Source organism: Lepidochelys kempii, chromosome 18 (genome assembly GCF_965140285.1).
Source record: "Lepidochelys kempii isolate rLepKem1 chromosome 18, rLepKem1.hap1, whole genome shotgun sequence".
In the NCBI taxonomy this organism is placed as follows: domain Eukaryota; kingdom Metazoa; phylum Chordata; order Testudines; family Cheloniidae; genus Lepidochelys; species Lepidochelys kempii.
Window position 1 is genome coordinate 9143474 of NC_136397.1, and position 20097 is coordinate 9163570.

General features: G+C 48.3%; 1 protein-coding gene across 2 annotated transcripts in view; it reads left to right on the forward strand.

The window, feature by feature from the left end:
• Nucleotides 1–20097, forward strand: part of PAX7 (paired box 7) — a 148934-nt gene that overhangs the window by 57083 nt on the left and 71754 nt on the right. For both annotated transcript variants that reach the window (XM_073316339.1, XM_073316341.1), the window contains exon 5: nt 11562–11761. In XM_073316339.1, coding sequence (XP_073172440.1) covers nt 11562–11761 — 200 coding nt within the window. The remainder of the gene's footprint in view (nt 1–11561; nt 11762–20097) is intronic.

Genomic DNA, 20097 nt, shown 5'->3' on the forward strand with positions numbered 1-20097 from the left:
GACCAGTTCAATGCCTAAATAATAAAAAACACCAAACCCCTCATCTCCTGAAGCCCCATACTAGTGCTGTGCTGAACACTGCGGTCCCCAGCTGAGCTGTAAATGACTTTTTCATTTTCCTAGCCCGGCTACCCAGTCTGTTTGGTATTCAAGGGCACCCCACCACTACGCACCATCACTCGGCTTGGACCGAATTACTTGATTAAAACGCATATCAACTATTATGTGATTCAGTTTTCTGCTATCGCTTCACACCACAGCCCCTAAACTATGTTAAACTGTAATATAGCTGTGGCGGGTGGGGGGAGGAATGGGGAGACAGAGGAGTTTACAGGTTGGGGAGAATGAAGAATCCAAGCTATATTGTAGACACCGGTTATTGTTTCTTTGTGGATGGGGCAGGGAGGGAGGGTGCATCTGGAGTTGGAATATCTCTCTGGCTCGCTTTTGAACATACCTGCAGCTAACTAGGTTGGGAAGGGAGAGTGAGGAAGGGTTATTCTGCAGAAATCCCACATTTAGGGCTCAGCACTTCATCGGTCTCAAATAAGAGAGACGGGAGGAGGGGCATTTTTGTTTTCCCGTTCAAAAAAAAAAAATCTCATGGAAATATCATTCTTTTGTGCCTGCAATATCGCCACCACTGTCTCTCTCCTCAGCTCACTTTTTAGAGGGTCTTGTTTGCATTTTGATGGATTTTGTTTGCTTTCTGCCGGTGCCTGCTCCAGAGGCAGATACTCTATTCCCGGGGCTGCTCCGCTCTTGCTCAGAGAGAACCATCCGTTGTGGTCAGAAAATGAGTACTTTCTGCAAATTAAAAAGAAAAGAAAAAAAAAAAGCATCTTTCTGTGGCTTATTTACCCTCCCAAATTGCTCCCCTCTCCAGTTGAGGTCAGTTGGTGAATCCAAAAGGGATTTTATGATCCACACCCCAGCACCGCTGTCCCCTCTTGGCACCTGGCACCCAAGCCCTGGTTTTTCTGCTTCCTCCTCCAACCCTATCAATATTGATTCCGCATTCTAGCCCGCAACTCTGCTACTGATGCAGTAGGCAGAACAGAAACCCTCTTGCTCTCCTGCCGCAGCACGGGTTGCAGCATGAAAACTTGTCTGGGTCAGTAAACGAAGCAGCTATGGCCAGCACCGTGGGCTATTCTTATCCCTGACAGCCTCGTTTTCCTGCACAAAAATAACTAGCCTGCCTGGCAAAGCAAGCCAATCTTCTGATGTCAATGCAAATCAGCGTGTGAAATCTCTGCACAGCCGTACGTTAGGGTTTTATACTGCCACCCATTCCATAGTATCTGAGTGCCATCAACCGTCTGTTTCCAGAGGTAGGGGGAGGAGAAAGCAAGATGGCACCAGAGTGAAAGAGCCAGGCTGTACTCCATCAGAGCCTCGAAAAGCCAATTCAGGAGGGCTCAAATGGAGAGGAGGAATACGGCCTCCATCTATATATGTTTAGTCTTCCTAGCGCCGAGCCGGATTGTGATGCCCTTGCTCACACAGAGTAGGCCCTTACCCCACGTGTAGCCCCATTGATTTCAGCAGGGCTACTCATGGTGTAAGGTGCCGCTCAGCATGAGGAAGAGGTTCAGAGTCTGGCCTGGCGCATGTGTCATGGGGTCCTGATCAGAACGTGTACCCAGCCCAATGCTCCAGCGGTGGCAAAGATTTCCATCCAGCGAGCTCTTCCCTGGAGTGCCTCTTGGCTGCATTGTGACGACGTGACACCACGTCACCCGCTGCCGTGATGTGAGGAAACAGTGTCCCCTCACAGCGGGGGCTGGTTCCCGTGTCACCAACCAGGCCTCGAGAGGCCTCAGAATAATGCTCTTTAATTGCCCCATGAGCAATTAATTGCCCCGTCAGGGTGGGAAGAGCCTGTGGCCCAAACTCCTAAGGTTCAGAGCAGAGTTTCAGGGTGAGTGGCAGAGCCCAGGAATGGATCCACGCGGCCTCCTGAGGGGCATTGTGGGTCAGAGGGTTTGGACGGCCAAAGTCTTCAGAGTGGGTTAACGCCACCCTGTGCTGTGCTGTTGATTCGAGGCTTCCCGATGCCTTACCCAGCTTCCCAGTGAGTAGGCACCCCAGCCCCTTTGATGCAGTCTTCTTGGGATGCCCCAGCTGCCCCCCTGACTTCGGAGTGATTTGGGATGCAGCCCCTTTCAGGCCGTGGCTTACCATGTGCTGACAGCACCCTGACTGGCTCCGGCAAGTTCCCGGCCACTCACAAAACCGTTCCCCTCTCTCTTCCTCTCAGTCACTTTTTAGGACAGGGCAGGTGGGAGCAAGAGAGAGGAAATGGAGTTAAAGGAGAGAGGGTGACAGAGAGAGATGAGAAATATTGAAGGAGAAAACACACAGCCCCCTTTTTGCCCCCCTCCCCGCCCAAATCCGATCTCTGCTATAATGAATGCATCTTCATGTCCAATCCTGTCTGCGAATCCTTCCAGAAAGCATCGAGGTGCTTCAAAACGAGGCAACGGGCCCTTGTAGAGCATCGAGGGCTCAGTCTGAGCCTGGAGGGGCTCGCCGTGGCCAATTCCACCTAATCCTGTTGATTAATTTAACTCCAAGGCTAAGAGGCTCCCAGAAGTAATGGAGGGAAAGGGCGGGGGAAGGGGCTGGGGAGAGAAAGGAGAAGTATGCCCCTTAATTATTGAGGGTTTTTCTTCTTCCTCCCCCAGCCCCCCATCCCCATTTCACTCCCCTCCCTTTCAAACTCCTGCAAACTCCCTCTGCTCAGCTCCTCCTAATTACACACCCCACCTCAGCTGGTGTCGTTACCCAGAAATGCACGTTTGCTGGCCCTAATTTACAAATTTTCTCATGCTAGACTGGACTGTAAAACCAGCTCCTCCTCCCCTCCAGCTCTCTCCTGTCTTTCAGACCCCCTCCCTGCAGCACCAACACACCTGCGTGTGTTGCTTTGACCACATACCCTTCATCCGGGAGGAGCCATCTTGTTTCATCCCACACATCCTCAGTTCAGACATGGGCTTGAAGCGGATCATGCAAATCTCCAGTTAGCCTCTCCTCACCTTTTCTTCATCCTCTTGGCGGTGGGAGGTTGTGATGGTGTCAGGTTGTTCCTGGGATTTTGTTCAAGGTGAAAGTTGATGCTACAGCGAAGGGCTGGACCATGAGCCCAGAGCTGAATGCCCCCCAGCTTTGGAACTGTTTGGAGCTAGTTCAAGTTTTGCAGCTTGGGCTCATCTCTGCTCGCTGCTAGGCTAGGGTTTACTGAGCCAGATTCTTTGCTTCTGCAAATCGGCATAGCTCCATTGATTTCACTGGGTCTGAACTGGTTTAAACCAGCTGAGAATCTGGCCCATTGACGTCAGTGGAGTGACACTGATTGACGCCAGCTGAGGTTCCGGACCATTACTATCTTTATCAATTATTTTGTATTACAGTCATGCTCGCCAACTGAGAGCTGAGTCCTGTTGTGTTAGGCGCTGTACACGAACATAGTCCGAGCCAGCCAGACCTTCCCCCAAAGGGCTAAGGATCTAAATAATGGGGGAAACTTAAGAAGTGTTGCAAACCTTGCCAATTTTCAAGTTGGCAAACTTTCTCCTGTGCTGTAAACCCACATTTGTTGCTTGTTTCCAAGGGTGATTCAATTAAAGAAAAGAAAAATGTTTTTCTAGCTACAGGGCAGCTGCGCTGTGTGTTGGAGATAGACTCGCCCCTCAAAAACTAGGCTGGAACCAGTGTGTGTCCTGTATCTAGAATATACTGTAGAGGATCTGATTTTTCATCTCCCCTCTCTGTGCCATTTTCCCCATGTTTTTTTCTCCCTTCTTCTCTTCTTCTTCTTTCCTTTTCACAGGCAATCCCCACACATCCTTGAGGGATTGAAGGCGAGCGAGCTAATCTTTCCCTGTCCCTCATTACAAGGGGTGATGGGTGACCCATGCGAAAGGTGCTGCCTGGTTTTTCCACTGCCTTGCGTTTAGGGTGGTCAGTTACACTTGCGCAGAGGGGGCGTAAAATGCTCCCCAATTGCAATGACTGTTACTGTTGTTTGCATTGCAATCGCCCCTAGAAGCCCTAGCCCCATTGTGCTCGGTGCTGTACAGACGTATAACAAAGAGATGCCCCCACCCCACAAAGTTTACAGTCGAAGTGGGATTTGCCACCCTCTCACACCAGTGGTGACATTATACACCCACTTCACACACCTTTCCTCAGGTGCACGTGATGACACACGGTGTAGGGGGCGAAGGATCAGGCTCATGGACTTTATATTTCGGAGGCCTTGTCTACATGCAAAAGTTAGAATCATAGAATAACAGAGTTGGAAGGGACCTCTGGAGGCCATCTAGTCCAACCCCCTGCCCAGAGCAGGACCAATCCCAACTAAATCATCCCAGCCAGGGCTTTGTCAAGCCTGACCTTAAAAACTTCTAAGGAAGGGGATTCCACCACCTCCCTAGGTAACACATTCCAGTGTTTCACCACGCTCCTAGTGAAAAAGTTTTTCCTAATATCCAACCTAAACCTCCCCCACTGCAACTTGAGACCATTACTCCTTGTCCTGTCACCTGCTATCACTGAGAATAGTCTAGATCCATCCTCTTTGGATCCACCTTTCAGGTAGTTAAAAGCAGCTATCAAATCCCCCCTCATTCTTCTCTTCTACAGACTAAACAATCCCAGTTCCCTCAGCCTCTCCTCATAAGTCATGTGTTCCAGACCCCTAATCATTTTTGTTGCCCTCCGCTGGACTCTCTCCAATTTCTCCACATCCTTCTTGTAGTGTACCCCTTTAACTACACTGGTAGTGTTAAAGCAATATAAGAGCCCTAGTGTGGGTGCAATTAGACCTGTCTAACAGTGCTTATACCCTATGGCTTATTCCTATAAGGGAAGGGGGTAAATTAGACCAATATAAGACATCTTTATCACAGTGTAACTGTATCTACACTAGGAATTGTGCTAGCATAAATATTATGGTTTTAAAAAAAACCCACAGCTGTAAATGGCATAGTAACACCGATGCAAAATCTGGGGCCCTAATCAAACGATGCTTCTCAAAACTATCCAGTATCTCGGGTTCCACATCCTTGGAGTTTTTTAAGAACAGGTTGGACAAACCCCTGTCAGGGATGGTCTAGTATACTTGGGTCCTGCCTCAGCCCAGGGAGATGGCTTAGATGACCTCTGGAGGTCCCTTCTAGCCCTACATTTCTGTGATAATCAGGCTGGGTATTTTGCACGGTTTCCTTTTCCAGCCAGGATCGAAATACCTCCAGAACAGCCTGTCTTGCACTATTTTGCTGCTTCTGCTGCCTATCCTGGCTGGAGCCCAGTTGTTCAGAGGCATCCAGAGAAGAACAGTAATAAACAGGGGAGGTGGGGAAGGCATCTAAACACTTTCAAACTGGGGAAAAGAGTTGGCTCAAGTTTTGGATGAAGGCTCCTGGTGATTCGGGAGGAGGCCATTATTTTTGTGTTATACGCAGGGGGTGGTTATTCCTGCGGCTTTCTTAACCTTTTTGTTCGTGAACTTTGCTGAGAATAATAGCCGTGAGGTTCCCCCCCCACCCCAGGAGCCCCCTGACTAGGAAAAGACTTGTTAGAGCATTGAGTCTATCTTTATGTAGTTACGGGAGATCATCCCCTTGATAGTAGAGGATGCATTGGCTAATCAGCTGATACTACACTCAATCTTAGCCAGAAGGCTGCCCGCATTATTTAATAAATCTGTGCCTGACAGTGGCAGCTGCATCCTGCTGAGACCAGCTGGTTTCAGACATGCCCTGGGATTTGTCTTGCTCCCTGGCCTGTTCCGTATGGTCTTGCAGTAAAACTACAGGATGTGGCATCGGGAGTTCTGAGTTGTATTCCCAGCTCTGCTGCGTGACCACAGGCAAGTCCCTTCCACTCTCCATGCCCCGTTTGTCAGCTAAAGCATTCTGGAAAATGATCAGACAGGGAGTGCTATGGAAGGTCAGTGTATCACTGCAGACACTTTATAACGATGGCTTTGGCGCTCTCCCATCTGGCACTGCAGCCAGGTAGATGGCCAGCAAGTCCCAAGGGTATGATCAGTTGGGTGTCATGACTACTGGCTATTCCCTGCCAGGCTTCTTGTAAGGGATTTTTGACCTGACAATTCGCAGATGTTTAAAGAAGTTTGGCTCCTTCCCATTAGGGGAGGCAAACGGGGGAAGGGGGGAGAAATGAAACTTATCTGAGTTTTGGGAGGCTCTCTCGTTCTACTTCCCCTTCTCCTACACCAGCGGGGATAATATTTTCGGTTGCAGCAGGGCTGTATGAATTAGTGGCAGGTATTCTGGCACTCACACCAGATAGCCAGAAGAGTGGGATGCATTGTCCATAGATATTGTAACACTACCTCCAGGTATATAAAACACCTGGATGCTGGATGTTTTGTTCATAGATAGTCTAGCACGACCACCAGGTAGCCAGGTGAGCCAGCTCCATTGTCTATAGATATTCTAGCACCACTCCCAGGTAGACAGGTGAACTGGGTGAAAATATTATTATTTATTATTAAGGTCACATTTATATTGTGATATGTCCAGATCAGGGGTTTCATTGCACTAGGCACTGTACAATAATATAGTAAATTACAATCCTTGGTCCGAAGCACTTACAGTCTGAAAAACAAGAAGTACCATGTGGATGAGACAAAAAAAGGGGTCAAGTTTAAGGGGGTGAGGGAGGCAGGGGAACAGAAATAACTGGATCTGTGCAATTCTTAAGGTCAGGATCAGTGATCATAGTAATCACAAAGCCAATAGGGACTCTGGAAGTCCTCTCAGGTGGTTAGGTTGCCTGCATGTTTTCTAATGGCCAACAAGTCCATCCCACCCCTACAACACAGTAAATCTGAAACTTCTTATAATTACTGCACAATGAAAAGAGCAGCACTAAGTAGCTGTTCCTTATGCAACAGCCTGAGCATCGCTGCTGTGTGTGTGTGTGTGTATTTGTCTATACAACAACACATTCTGGTGCAGAGTGAAATAATGTTCAATCTGATTAATTTGCCTTCACAACTGTCTGTGGTGTATTGAGGACTCTGTTGTAATTGCAAGCTATCACTTTAAGAGTGGGGTGTGGGGGAGCTTGCTTGTCCTGCTTGCAGGCTCTTAGGAAAGTATGTGAGCAGAGTAAGTCTGGAAGGAGCCAGTTTAAAGCAAAGTGGGGTGAACTGTGCCTTGTTGCCTTAGTGAGCAGCCTACTTTGTCTCTCTCTGTTTTGGGTTACTGTGCATTGTTCTGGAGTCTAGGAACAAAAATAGTGTTCCTATGCAGCCTTCCAGCAAGAGTGTATTATATTTTTTATCTAACTTCTCTGTTTATATGCTGTGGACAAAACACTCTCAAGTGTCATCTCATTACCAGGGACAGCCTTCATTTTAGACCCAAACTTAGCTCTGTCCCAACTTTTATTATTGCAAATTATTCCCATCAAGAATGCCAACTAATGAAACTGACAGTTGCTTGTGAAATATACAATTATATTTATGTGAATGAAATTAATAATATGTTATTGGATTCCAGATGTGCTTGTGCAAAGTCTGGTTCTCCAGAGCCCAGATGTGCCTGCACCTGGCTAGAATTGTCTAGGGCCCAGTTGCATGGGCATGTTGCACCATTTAAGAATCTAGAGATTTTCCTGAAAATGCAAGAACCAATGAAGCTGATCATGTACCAGATTTGTGCTACAGTCAGGATTCTAAAGGCCTTCTAAAAATAGTGGCCTGATGCTGGTCTCACTGTGGTCAACAGCAGAACTGTTATTGATTTCATTGGAACCACGATTTGGCCTACTGGGAATAACACGTGAGATATCGAAAATATGAGGACACTATATACTGTACTGCAGAAAGGGATCTGTGGATCACAAGCTAACTATGAGTCAACAGTGTAACACTGTTGCAAAAAAAGCAAACATCATTTTGGGATCTACAAGCAGGAGTGTTGCAATCAAGACATGAGAAGTAATTCTTCCGCTTTACTCCGTGCTGATACGGCCTCAACTGAAGTATTGTGCCCAGTTCTGGGTGCCACATTTCAGGAAAGAGGTGGACAAATTGGAGAAAGTCAAGGAGAGCAACAAAAACGATTAAAGATCAAGAAAACATGACCTATGAGGGAAAATTGAAAAAAATGGGTTTGTTTAGTCTGGGGAAGAGAAGACTGAGGGGGGCACATGATAACAGTTTTCAAGCACATAAAAGGTTGTTACAAGGAGGAGGGAGAAAAATTGTTCTTGTTAACTTTTGAGGATAGGACAAGAAGCAATGGGCTTAAATTGCAGCACGGGTGGTTTAGGACATTAGGAAAAACGTCCTAACTGTCAGGGCTACTAAGTACCGGAATAAATTGCCTAGGGAGGTTGTGGAATCTCCATCATTGGAGGTTTTTAAGAGCAGGTTAGATGAACAGCTGCCAGGGATGGTCTAGATAATACTTAGTCCTCCCTCAGTGCAGGGGACCGGACTAGATGGTCTCTCGAGGTCCCTTCCAGTCCTACGGTGCTGATTCTATTGGTATCCCACAGGTGGAAATAGAGGTTGGGTTACAAGCAGTGGGAGCCCCTGGCACGGTGATTCCCACAGCTCTGAGAACATGCAGCCATTACAGCAACAGCAGAGCCCAAGGAATGCCTGGTTAACTCAAACGGACGTGGCCCATTGCGCCTGCATCTAACAGCTCAGTTCAGACACACTGAGTCCTCCTCACATAGAACCAAGAAAGGAAAGCATCCTGCCCTGCAGCATGCTGGATCCAATGGCATGTTTGACCTGCTCGTTATAAATAATTGGCCCCCGTTGGGACATTTGCCTCATGCTCCACAGGCTGTCCGCATTGTTCGGCAGCTGTTGAGAACGCCACAGCTGGGATTCCCAGTCCTGGAAGCAAAAAAAAGGAGGTTTTGGTGGAAAGTCCTGATCACCACAAAAGGGCACAGTGGAGAAAAAGGGGCCAGATTCATCCCTGGGGCAGCTCCATTGACTTTATCCGGATTATTCCAAGGATGGATTTGGCCCTGCATATGTTACTCATGCATTTAATCATAGCTGATAAAGGTTTGGCCTAATAGGAGCAGATTGGGGCTGTGACCATTGCACTGAAACAGATTATGGTCCTGATTCTGCTCTCAGCTACATCAGAGTAAATAGGAAGTAATGCCATTGAAGTCAGTGGAGTTATACTGGGGTATGGGCGATCAGAATCAGGTCCTCTGTAGTTAATCAATGTGCATTTAAGTACAGTCTATTGTATTAATGAGAGACTGAGAAAGAGAAACAGACAGAGAGATCAGATTTCTTGTTTCGCTGAGGAGATCTAAGGCTTTACACATCATATTTTCCAGTCTGCATCCATACTGATCTAGGGCATATACCACGAGAGCTGGAGTTGTCTCTCACCTTCCCACACAGAGACACGGGGTACCGGCCTAGATTAAGCATTTTGTGCATCGCTATCTGCACCGCAGGTGCCACTTGACCTGCGGCGGGGTCGCTAGGGAGCGCTCAAAAGTGATGCAGTCTAGCACATTTCTCCCAAGCCTCCCAATAAGGTTCACTGGGCCTCGTTTTTACACTGGTGTAACTCTGTGGACATCAGTTGAGGATTTGCACTTGAGACCAGAATCAGGCCCACTAACTCTGGGGCAAACTCTTTTAGTCCAGGTATGGTCTATTTTGTTTTGTTGTTTAATGGTACGTCCCATACACAGCAAAGACTTTACACTGGCAGCAGGTCCAGGTTAATACAACACAAACAAATGCTGAAGCATGATTCTTTCTTTCTTTCTTTCTTTCTTTCTTTCTTTCTTTCTTTCTTTCTTTCTTTCTTTCTTTCCCTCCCTCCCAGATAAAAGATTGTAGCAGGTGGGATATCAGACTTAATAATGAAGACAGAGTAGTTAGAGTGAGAGACAGGACTGTAGTCAAAACATGTGCAAACAACAGAAACTTGTTTGCTTTCCCCCTCCAAGATCCAAGGACTTTTTCTGTGAGTTGTGATTCCCTTTAACCTTGTACCATGCTGATAGGAGATGCAGTTATTGACTTAACAGGAGACTTTTCCCTGTGAGCTGTTTTGAAGCTAGTGGGAGTTCTTTAAACTCCTAGCGTCTCCCTTAAGATGCTCTTAGCCAGTAAAAAATGCTCCTTTATGGACTCATTATCATTCTCCCAAAGTGGGGCCCAGGGGTGTCCTATTCACTGAAATCAGGGGGCCAAATGCTACTGTTGAGGACTGGAAGTTGGGGAAGTTTCTCTGTCTCTCTTGTGAATTTGGTCCTGGTACATATGCTGGATTGCCAATTCTGGAGAACAAAACCCTCCCTTTATCCATAGGACAGGTGGAGCCGGGGCAGCAGCCGTGAAATCTTCCTGTGCACTGGGCCCAGCAAAGGTGCATCATGCCCACCAGAAGGGACCACCTCTAGGGTTGACAGGGGAATTCACTCAGCTCATGGCCTTTCTGCAGAGATGGCCAACAATGAGCACTGGCTGTGGCGGGTTTTGGGGAAAATGGATGCTTGTTCGCAAGGAACTAAACCGAGACCCCTAAACTCCTGTCACGAGGGGCATCAAACTGCCACCAGCTGACCCAGGCTAAGGGGCAGTTTAACTGTAATGTAGACTGTTTGGATTCAGGCTGCAACCTGAGCTCTGGGACCTTCCACCTTGCAGGGTCCTAGAGCCCGAGCTAGTCGTGCTAGGTCCTCTGCCCTCCACTTAAAGCTCCTACCCAGCTCTGGGCATCTATAGAGGATGTACGTTCTCTCAGCTTCTGAGGAGAGATGCTGTTTCCATCAGCATCAAGCCAGCAGCCCTCTGGGCAGGCCAGAAGTAGAAACTCTTTTCATGCCACATGAGAGCTGTTGAGGTTTCACCTTTGTTTCCATGTCCCAAATCAGGACAAAGCGTTCACAAATGTTCACGTACTGATCATCCGAAAAATATTATAATCATCAACCTGGGTCACCTGGCATGTTTGGATCATTTCTAGGTGTTTCCTCTCAATTCTGACCTTTTCTATGTTGAAACTTTTTAGAAAAAATAGAAATTAACATTTCAAAATGAAAAATAGTTCCCAGCTGGAAAATGAAATGGTTTGGTTCAAAAATATCAAAATGGGACATTTCTACCATTTGGAAACTTTTCTTTTTTTCCAAACAATTTTCGAGTCAGGAGATGCATCGAAGCCGATCCTTTCCCACAAACAGTTTCAGTTTCGACAAATCAGCATTTTTCTGGCAAAAATGCTTTGTCAGAATATCCCCGACCTGCTCTACCCAGAAGTAGAAGTTGGCTTGGTGGACACCATCACTGTAGAATTGCTCTAATTCTGGTTAGGGGGGTGGCTGGGAGGTGTTAGTAGGCTATTATCTACAGGAGGTCAGACTCGATGATCTGATGATCTATTCAGGCCTTAAACTCTATGACCGTATTGGATTCTCTCCCTCCCTGTAGCTGTTTAATTCTTGTTTCTGCACCTGCTTCTCCTTTGGCTTTTCCGCCATTTAAGCCTCAATCCTCCTTTTCTTTCCCTCGCCAGGTAACAGGCTGGATGAAGGCTCAGATGTTGAGTCTGAACCGGACCTACCCTTGAAACGCAAGCAGCGCCGTAGCCGGACCACCTTCACAGCCGAGCAGCTGGAGGAGCTGGAGAAGGCCTTTGAGAGAACCCACTACCCAGATATCTACACACGAGAGGAGCTAGCCCAGAGGACCAAACTCACAGAGGCCCGAGTACAGGTAAGGACAAGAGTCAGGACATGTCTGAGTCCCCCGATAACACAGCAGCCAAGGGATTCTCTAGGTCCATTGACCTAGGAGAAGGGGGCCCTATCATTTATCCATGATGAGGAGGGGCTGAGAGTTGGAGGATGACACGGTGGGTGTTCCATTTCTGTAGGACCAGGTGACCTGGGCCTGAGATGTAAAGTTTGTATCCAGATCCAAAGTTTCCCCATAGCCCAAGGATGTTCCCACCTGGGATTTTGGTTTGGCCCATTACAATTGCAAAATTTCAATCCAGATTGGGATCGTGATCCAAACTTTCCCAAAGCTGATGGGGTGTTCAGATCTATGTTTAGTGCCTTGAGTTGGGAAGGGGCTGTATACCATTTACCTAGGAGTGGCCGGGGTCGTTTCTACCATTTACCATGCCTCAGCCTCCCCTCTCCCCGCCCAAGGGTTTGGATCATATTTTGCAAAGTTTGCAAATTCTGCGTGTGAATTTTTTTTTCTTTTTGCCAATCTCCTGAGAGTTTGCGGTGGGGGGAGGGAGGGAAGAGGAGAGGAGGAGGAAGGGAGAGAGCTATGACATCGACACAATTAATAGCCCTTGTGGGAACGCCGCACATAGGCCCTTATGTCTTCCAGATAAAGGCTGGGTCAGCAGTGTGTGCAAACATGCAGAGGGATAAGAAGTGTGAACAGATCGGTGGGTATAATAGAGTCCCCCGGGGAAAGGGAAGGGGGGGGCCGAGGATTGTGCTGGGTTAAAGAAGTGAAATGGAGACACCAACAGCCAGTGTGGGCAGCGCTATTAGGTTTCAGGCTCAGCGTCGGGGGCTCTGTGTGTCGAGGCCAGCGCTGAATTGCAGAGGCAGGAGGGAGGGAACAAGCAACCCTGTCTCATGACAGGGAAATAACTATTCAGTGAAATGACCTTTTGGAAGCAAAACAGGCGTTTTTCTGTCTGAGATTCCCCTCAGAATAAGAACCGGCCTGTGTTAATCACCCCGAGGCCAGCCCAGCCGTAGGGCTGCATCCTCCCAAAACCAGGCCTCACACCTCTTGGACATCCACTCGGTTCATGGTCTTGCCCCTGCCATCAAAAGAGACGAAGAGCCGGCAATTCTACAGCTCCCAACATTTCCTGTGTATCTGTTCGCCTCCCACTGGCTTTTCCTGCCCAATGCATGTTCTCTGAAAGCTGCCAAGGTTCGGGTTCAGACTCACGGCACGTGGGTGTAGCAAAGGCTCAGTGACTGCAGTGTGTCTCCTTGAGCCACCCAGGATCGCTCTGTGCCTCAGTTTCTCCATCTGTATAGTAGAATTGATGATACTGGCCTCCTTTGCAAAACGCTTTGAGATCGACTGATGAAAAGCTCTATATAAAAGTGAGGGATTATTATTATTTTCCTGGGGAGGGAAGATCTGACCCATTGTACCTTGAGACAGAAAACAGACCCTGTGCCAGAGTGAAACCTTCTCCCCAGGAACATAGACTGTATTTCCCCAGCAGAGGAGATGCAGAGGACATTAGACCGATAGGGAGCTGTGGACCTTGGCTTATGAGGAGAGGCTGAGGGAACTGGGCTTACTTGGTCTGCAGAAGAGAAGAGTGAGGGGGGATTTCAGCTACCTGAAGGGAGGTTCCAAAGAGGATGGAGCTCGGCTGTTCTCAGCGGTGGCAGAGGACAGGACAAGGAGTAATGGTCTCAAGTTGCAGTGGGGGAGGTTTAGGTTGGATATTAGGAAACACTATTTCACTAGGAGGGTGGTGAAGCACTGGAATGGGTTCCCTAGGGAGGTGGTGGAATCTCCATCCTAAGAGGTTTTTAAGGCCCAGCTTGACAAAGCCCTGGCTGGGATGATTTAGTTGGGGTTGGTCCTGCTTTGAGCAGGGGGTTGGATTAGATGACCTCCTGAGGTCTCTTCCAGCCCTAATCTTCTATGATTCTATGATACTAGACTTGACCTTAGTCAAGAAGGTCTTCCTGAGATTTTAGCAATAATAATGCCATTTGTGCATGATGAGCCCAATCCAACTCCCACTGAAACCCAAGGAAAACCCCCCTTGCCTGCAGTGAGCATTGGAACAGGCCATGTGCTGCTCCAAGAGTTTATCCTTCTCTTTACATTACACTGGGTTGCTCATCCTCTTGGTTTACAGCATATTGGTGGTGAAAGCCAGTCTACGGTAACTGGTCTAGAGCAGAAACACAGCAGCTACATCACCTAAATGCTGCTTTATTTCCTTCTGGGCAAGGCCAGCAAAATCACCCTGCTGGGATCCCAGTTTGTGCAAGGTCTGAGTACTCTTCTTGAGAACAAGAAGCACAGGGCTTCCGGTCCTTGAGTCTCCATGATAGCCACTAGCCAGCAAGAAGGCATCTTCACGAAAGCAGGAGCAGAGAAGGGGTCGTCTTTGCATCACGAGACCTTCTGACCTCTTGAAAATTCTCCTACCGGCTCCTGAAGCAAGCCCTGCTCCACCCAGCTTGGGAGCAGGCTGTATGGATGGCAGGGGCTTGTGCTGGAGATAAAATACCAAGGGGGGTTGCATGCTCCTGTGATTTACTTTGGCTGATGTGGACATGGGAAGACCCTAGCAGAGAAACAAGAAGTAAGAAGGTGCCAGTGAGCCAAACCCACCCAGAGAATGGTGCTCGGAGGGAGAATTCTACTTGGGCAAAGACCCCTACGCACGTTTTTACGGTGAAAAATATATCCGAATTCAGTGTACTGTGGTGCTAGTCACAGGAGCGGAGGGAAAGCCCGAGGAGTGCCAGAGAGCTCAGATTCCTCCCCACAGCCCCTGCCAAGTCTTCTAATCCAGGCACCCACGCAGCTGGAAGGGCTGCGCTGTGAACCCGTGGCAGGTTCCTTCCTTCTGAGGAGTTCCAACCTCGGAGCGACAACGGGGTGGAGGAAAGCAAAGCCCACCAAATAAATAAATAGCCCCCTTCCCTTAGCTCAAGCTGTGATCTCCGAATCCCTCTCCTGGCTCCCAGGCAGCTTGTGGGGAAGGCTCCTGCCAGAGTTCTAGGAGCAGCTGTTCTCCGAGGCACATTCCTGATGGCTTTTTCATTCCGACATCCTGGCAGGCTCGGCTTCTTCCCACCGCTTTTAAGCCTGCCGCCCCTTGTAAAATTTTCTGGATATCAGAGCGGATCTTTCACTGGCTCTCAGGAGCCACAAACATCAGTCAATCAAGTTCTTGTGGAAAACACACACACAACGGGAAGAGTCCCGCAACTCTTTTCCCCTCTCTTCGCAGAGTCTGCGGCCAGAGGGGATGTTTATTAACAGTAGTTACAGCAATATTACAATAATGGCTAGAGGCCCCAGCCAAGATCAGGATCTCATTGTGCTAGATGCTGTACACAGACAGACAGACACACACACACACACTCCGTGCCCCAAGGAGCTTACAATGCAAAACAGACAAAGGGTGGGAGGAAAAACAGAGGTACCGAGAAGTGAAGTGACTCAGGTCACACAGCCGACCCAAGATCTCCTGAGTCCCATCTACTGCCTTACCCATTGGGTCCCACTGCCTCCCAGAGCAGCTAGTCTGCCCTCCTGCATGACAGAGGTTGTGGACTTTCACCCAATCATTCTGGCATCAAGCACAATAACTTGTGGTGGAGTTACAACATGTCCTTTGGAGATGCTTACTATTATCATTTGTATTACTGTAGCACCTAGGAGTCCCAATCATTGCGCTAGGCGCTGTACAAACACAGTCTCACAGAACAAACAGGGTCCCTCTGCCATCTCCCTTCCTCTTGCCTCTCACTCTTTCTCTCTCCGCTGTTTGTTTTCACATATGTAATGCCTTTCCTAGGTGTACGCTGCCCTATCCCATTGAGTGTCTCTGATCCCTGAGCCCTTACCCACCCACTCCCCTCCACCTGAGAAGCCCCTTGATCTGTTAAACTCACTGGCAAGGCTTTGGAACTTGGCGGGTCGTGCAGCTGCTAAGTGGAAGTTTGACACGTTGACAGCTAATAAAAATTTGCCAGCTGAAGAACAAGGGGAGGGGGACGCAGGACCAGTTGTGGGCTCCTATTTCTCATCTGCTAAGAAGATCATGGAATAGTGAGTGATATTTTCGATAGGGCTATAGTAACCTCTGTGTAGTCAGGGTGCAGGGGTCCAGCATGCTGGCACCGACAGGGTCCAAGATACATGTCATTTAGAGGGGCGTTAAGTCAACGGACAGGCTGCCTCTGATGTCTGTGGGTCTTGCATCAGACTCTTAGGGCCTGAACCTATTGCCCGTGAAAGCAACAGCAAAACCCCCCTTGACTGGAATGGGAACAGGACAGTGCCCTTGTGTTCTACTCCAATTGTACACGTGGGGGGTTCCTTTTTCTGGGTCACTCTCACTTCATTTGCTCCCACTTCCACCCCAAACAACCAGACCACTGGGAGTCAAGTGGGACCACGCCTGCCAAGTGTTTGCATTTAGTCCCCAATCCAGTCAAGCTCCCTGTACCAAGGTGGGGTCACTGCAGTGCTGGTTGCTAATCAGGGTATGTCTACACTTCCAGATGGGGATGTCATTCCCAGTTCAAGGAGATGTACCACACTAGCTCTGATCCAGCCTAGTGCACTACCAACAGAGGGTAAATGCAGCAGCGTGAGCTGTGGGAGGGACTAGCCACCCTGCGTACGGACCTGTCTGAGATGCAAGGCCCATACTCAGCATGGCTAGCCCTTCCTGCTGCTCACACTCTATTTTAGCATGCTAGCCCAATCAGAATTCATATCCTTGAGATGGGAATATGCCCTCAGCTTGAAGTGTAGACATACCCTTAGCCTCATGACATAGAGGCCGGGCTGGGGTGTCTGCACTGCTGATCCCAATGGTAGCAGGAGGGCCTGAGCTGACACTGGATTAGAGCCAGGGAGGTCTTGGTTTTATAAAACCTAGATTAATGATGGTGAACTCTTTGCTTTGTTACGGTGCCTTGTTTTCAGTAGGCTTCCTGGGCCCAAGGTTAAACTCAGTATCTAGTTCTGTGGGCGCAGTTAATTACGGGCATTTAACTTCCTGGTTAGTGACCACCATCAGGTGTCCAGGCTTCTAGGGCCAGATCCTTAGCTGGTGTAAATCAATAGAGTAAATAGGTTCCTCATTCTGCCTCCAAGTCTCACTCCCCCTGCCCATGAAAACAAGAGGGGCTTTCGACTGTGCCGTGAACATCAGCAAAATCAAGCTACCGGGTGGGGGCCGGGGATTTCAAATCAAGATTCAAGGGCCTCCTCACGGAAAATGCCCACTAGCATCTTCCTCTCATTTAAACTAGGGGGGATTTAGGTCAGATACCTCTACTGATCTCAACTATAGAAATGTAGCATCACAGAAGGGGACATCTCTCAGGTAGGCAAGTCCCAGGTCACGTGAGACTCGCAAGCTACTCAATGTCTCCTTCTGAAGGGAGCTTGTATAGTACCTTTCATTTCCAAGTGCTTCAGGAAGATGGATAAGCATTAGGAGCTTGACAGCACAGATGAAGAGACTGAGGCCTGGAGAGGAGACGTGACTGGAGCTGGGTGGGAAATGCTTTTCCTGTCCTGTAAGAATTTTTGAGATTTCGAATTTTTTTCTCATCCCAAATCGGGACAAAATGTCGACAACCCAAAAATTTTCACAAGCCAAAAGATCTGAAAGAAGAAAAAAAAACCTGGAGCAGGTCAATTGAAACATTGCATTTTGATCATTTCAAAAGGATTCCTTTCAATTTCAACCTTTTTAGTTCGTTTTATTTACCTCAATTGAACTTACATTGCAAAATGAAAACTTCCCAACTAGCTCTTGAAGTCACTTGCCCCAGGTGACACAGGAAGCGAATGGCAGAGCCCAGAAGTCTTGATTCTCCATCCTGTGCCCAATCTCTTGGGGTCATGGTTCCTCCCTGATCTAATGCTGTCTGCTGATCTATCTAGCAGCATTTCTAAAGAGCACATCACTGTGGAGCTAAGTGCTGCTCTGGGTTTCTTAGTTGACTAACTGGAGGAAAAGACAGAGAAAAAAAGCTAAAATTCACCAGAAAGTACCAAAATTCACCAGAAAGAACCAAAAAGAGCTAAAATTCACCTGAAAGCACCAAGAAAGCAAATGGGGAATAAGTGGCCGCCGGCCTCTCAGCTGATTTGGAGCTTTGAGCAATGAAAACATTTTCAAAAGCAGGCAATGATGCACAAGGCCCAGTGCAAACAACTGGGCTCCATTTCTCCTTCCATCAAAATGAGTCAATGGATGATGTTCTGCAGAATTCAGTAATGCGGGAACGCAGGGCAAGAGACTCAGGTGGTTCAAACCAGAATAGCTCCATTGATTGAAATGGCATCCATTGACTTCAACGAAGCTATACCAATTTCCAGCAGCTGAGTGTCTGGCCCATAGAATCCAGTCCCTTTTCTGTTCCAGCTATAGAAAGACTTCCAGTCTGGAGTCAAGTTCCCAGCAGGTAAAAGAGGATTCCAGCAGCCTGCAATGTGTCAAGGCCCTGGGGAGCCCAGTACTCTATCAGTCAGAAATCTCTGTGGTCAGTGGATTGATTGTATGTCTCTATGTGGCAGTCTGTTACATGCGTGGTTGTTGGTCCCAGGATATTAGGGAGACAAGGTGGGTGAGGTCACATCTTTTATTGGACCAACTTCTGTTGGTGAGAAAGACCAGCTTTCAAGCTTACACAGAGCTCTTCTTCAGGTCTGGGAAACTAACTCAGAGTGTCACAGCTAAATACAAGGTGGAGTTAGTTTCCCAGACCTGAAGAAGAGCTCTGTGTAAGTTCAAAAGCTCGTCTGTCTCACCAACAGAAGTTGGTCCAATAAAAGACATTACCACACCCAGTCTGTTAGTCTTGCAGTCTGTTAGTATTCATTATGAGGACCTTCTGCACTTGGAGGTGTCGTGTGGAGATGGTCAATGTCTTCCCCAGATCTGAGCGTTAATCGGAGACATGTGAGGTTGCTTGAGTTTAATTCAGCGTGCCTGACTAGTTGATTCTAAAGCTCTTTGAGACTTTTCCAAATGGGCTCTGTTAATGCAATCCCTTCATTCTCAAAGGTCAGTGGAGACTGTTTTCTTTCTTCCATGGGGTTTGACTCCTTTGCATTTCTTGCACGGGGGGCTGCTATGAGGTTATGACACAACAGCTGCCCTGTATCTTTGGCAGCAGCCAGGGGAGACTGTGCTCAGGAACTGTGTGAGAGGCTATGCTCAGGATCAGGGACTCTTCCTGGCAGAGGCCGGGTTGGCGTGTTCATGCTCTGTGGCACGCGGCCAGCTAAATGGCTCTCTCACACATGGGGGCACCCACACAGAGCAGCCCCTGGCACTATGGCAGCCATGTCAGTGGCATTTCCTGTATGTGCCCATGCACTGCAAGAGGCCGACAATGAAATAAATGCACAGGCATGCCTGTCAACATTCAGCTCCCGGGAAAAGGTCGGGTGGGTGTGTGGGGTGAGGGGAGGTTAGAACACTCACCCAGCCAAGTTTAAAGGAGCATTCCACTCTGAAAAGCCAGTAAGGACTGTTCTGAATTACTCATTCTATTGTAGCTGGTCATTCCCACCTCCCCAGACTGAGTTAGAAATAGAAATGAAGATGGGTCCAATAAAAGGAAAGCCCACAACTCCCTTGCCCCAAACCACACCCTCCAAAAAAGTCCCACATCTGTCCAGTAGCCAGTAGGCTGGATCTCAAATCTTCTGCTCTCCAAGGTCACCCAAACCATGGTGGCAGTTCTTCTCCATGTGGATTTGGCAAAGTTAAAGATCATCTATAAGAATTGCCAAGATGTCCCTCACCTCCTAGTACCTGAGGATGAGCTTAGAATTGCATGCATGCTTTCTGACATATATGTCAGAGTCCTTGTAACTGGCACAGCCACAAATGGAAACAGAAAGGTGCCAGTTAAGGGATTGAGGCCGAGGGGAGGGGATTTTACTGGATAGAGTCTCTCCTACTTCATTAAGTGTATTAAACATTACAAAAAACATAGTGGGCCCCGTAAAAAAAGCCTCCCAGGGGTGTCATCCCAGGTGGGCTGGGACCTCTTGCCAGGCCCAGTTTCCAGCATGGCGCTGGCCTAGAACAGGGTACCAGCAGGCCACCTCTTACTCCTGGCAGTTGCCCTGCCCTTGTGGGCAGGTTGACTTTGCTTCTGGGTGGGGGAAAAGCAAAAGTCCAGCTCTGCACAAACCAAGCCCCTCCTGAGGTCAGTAACAAGGCAAAAAAGATCCAATGCACCGCCTAACTTCAGGGATGCCTGGGTGGCAGCTTTGTTGGAGCCCTAATGGCTGGGTAGCTGAGTCAGCCCCTCCCTAGCGGGCTTACC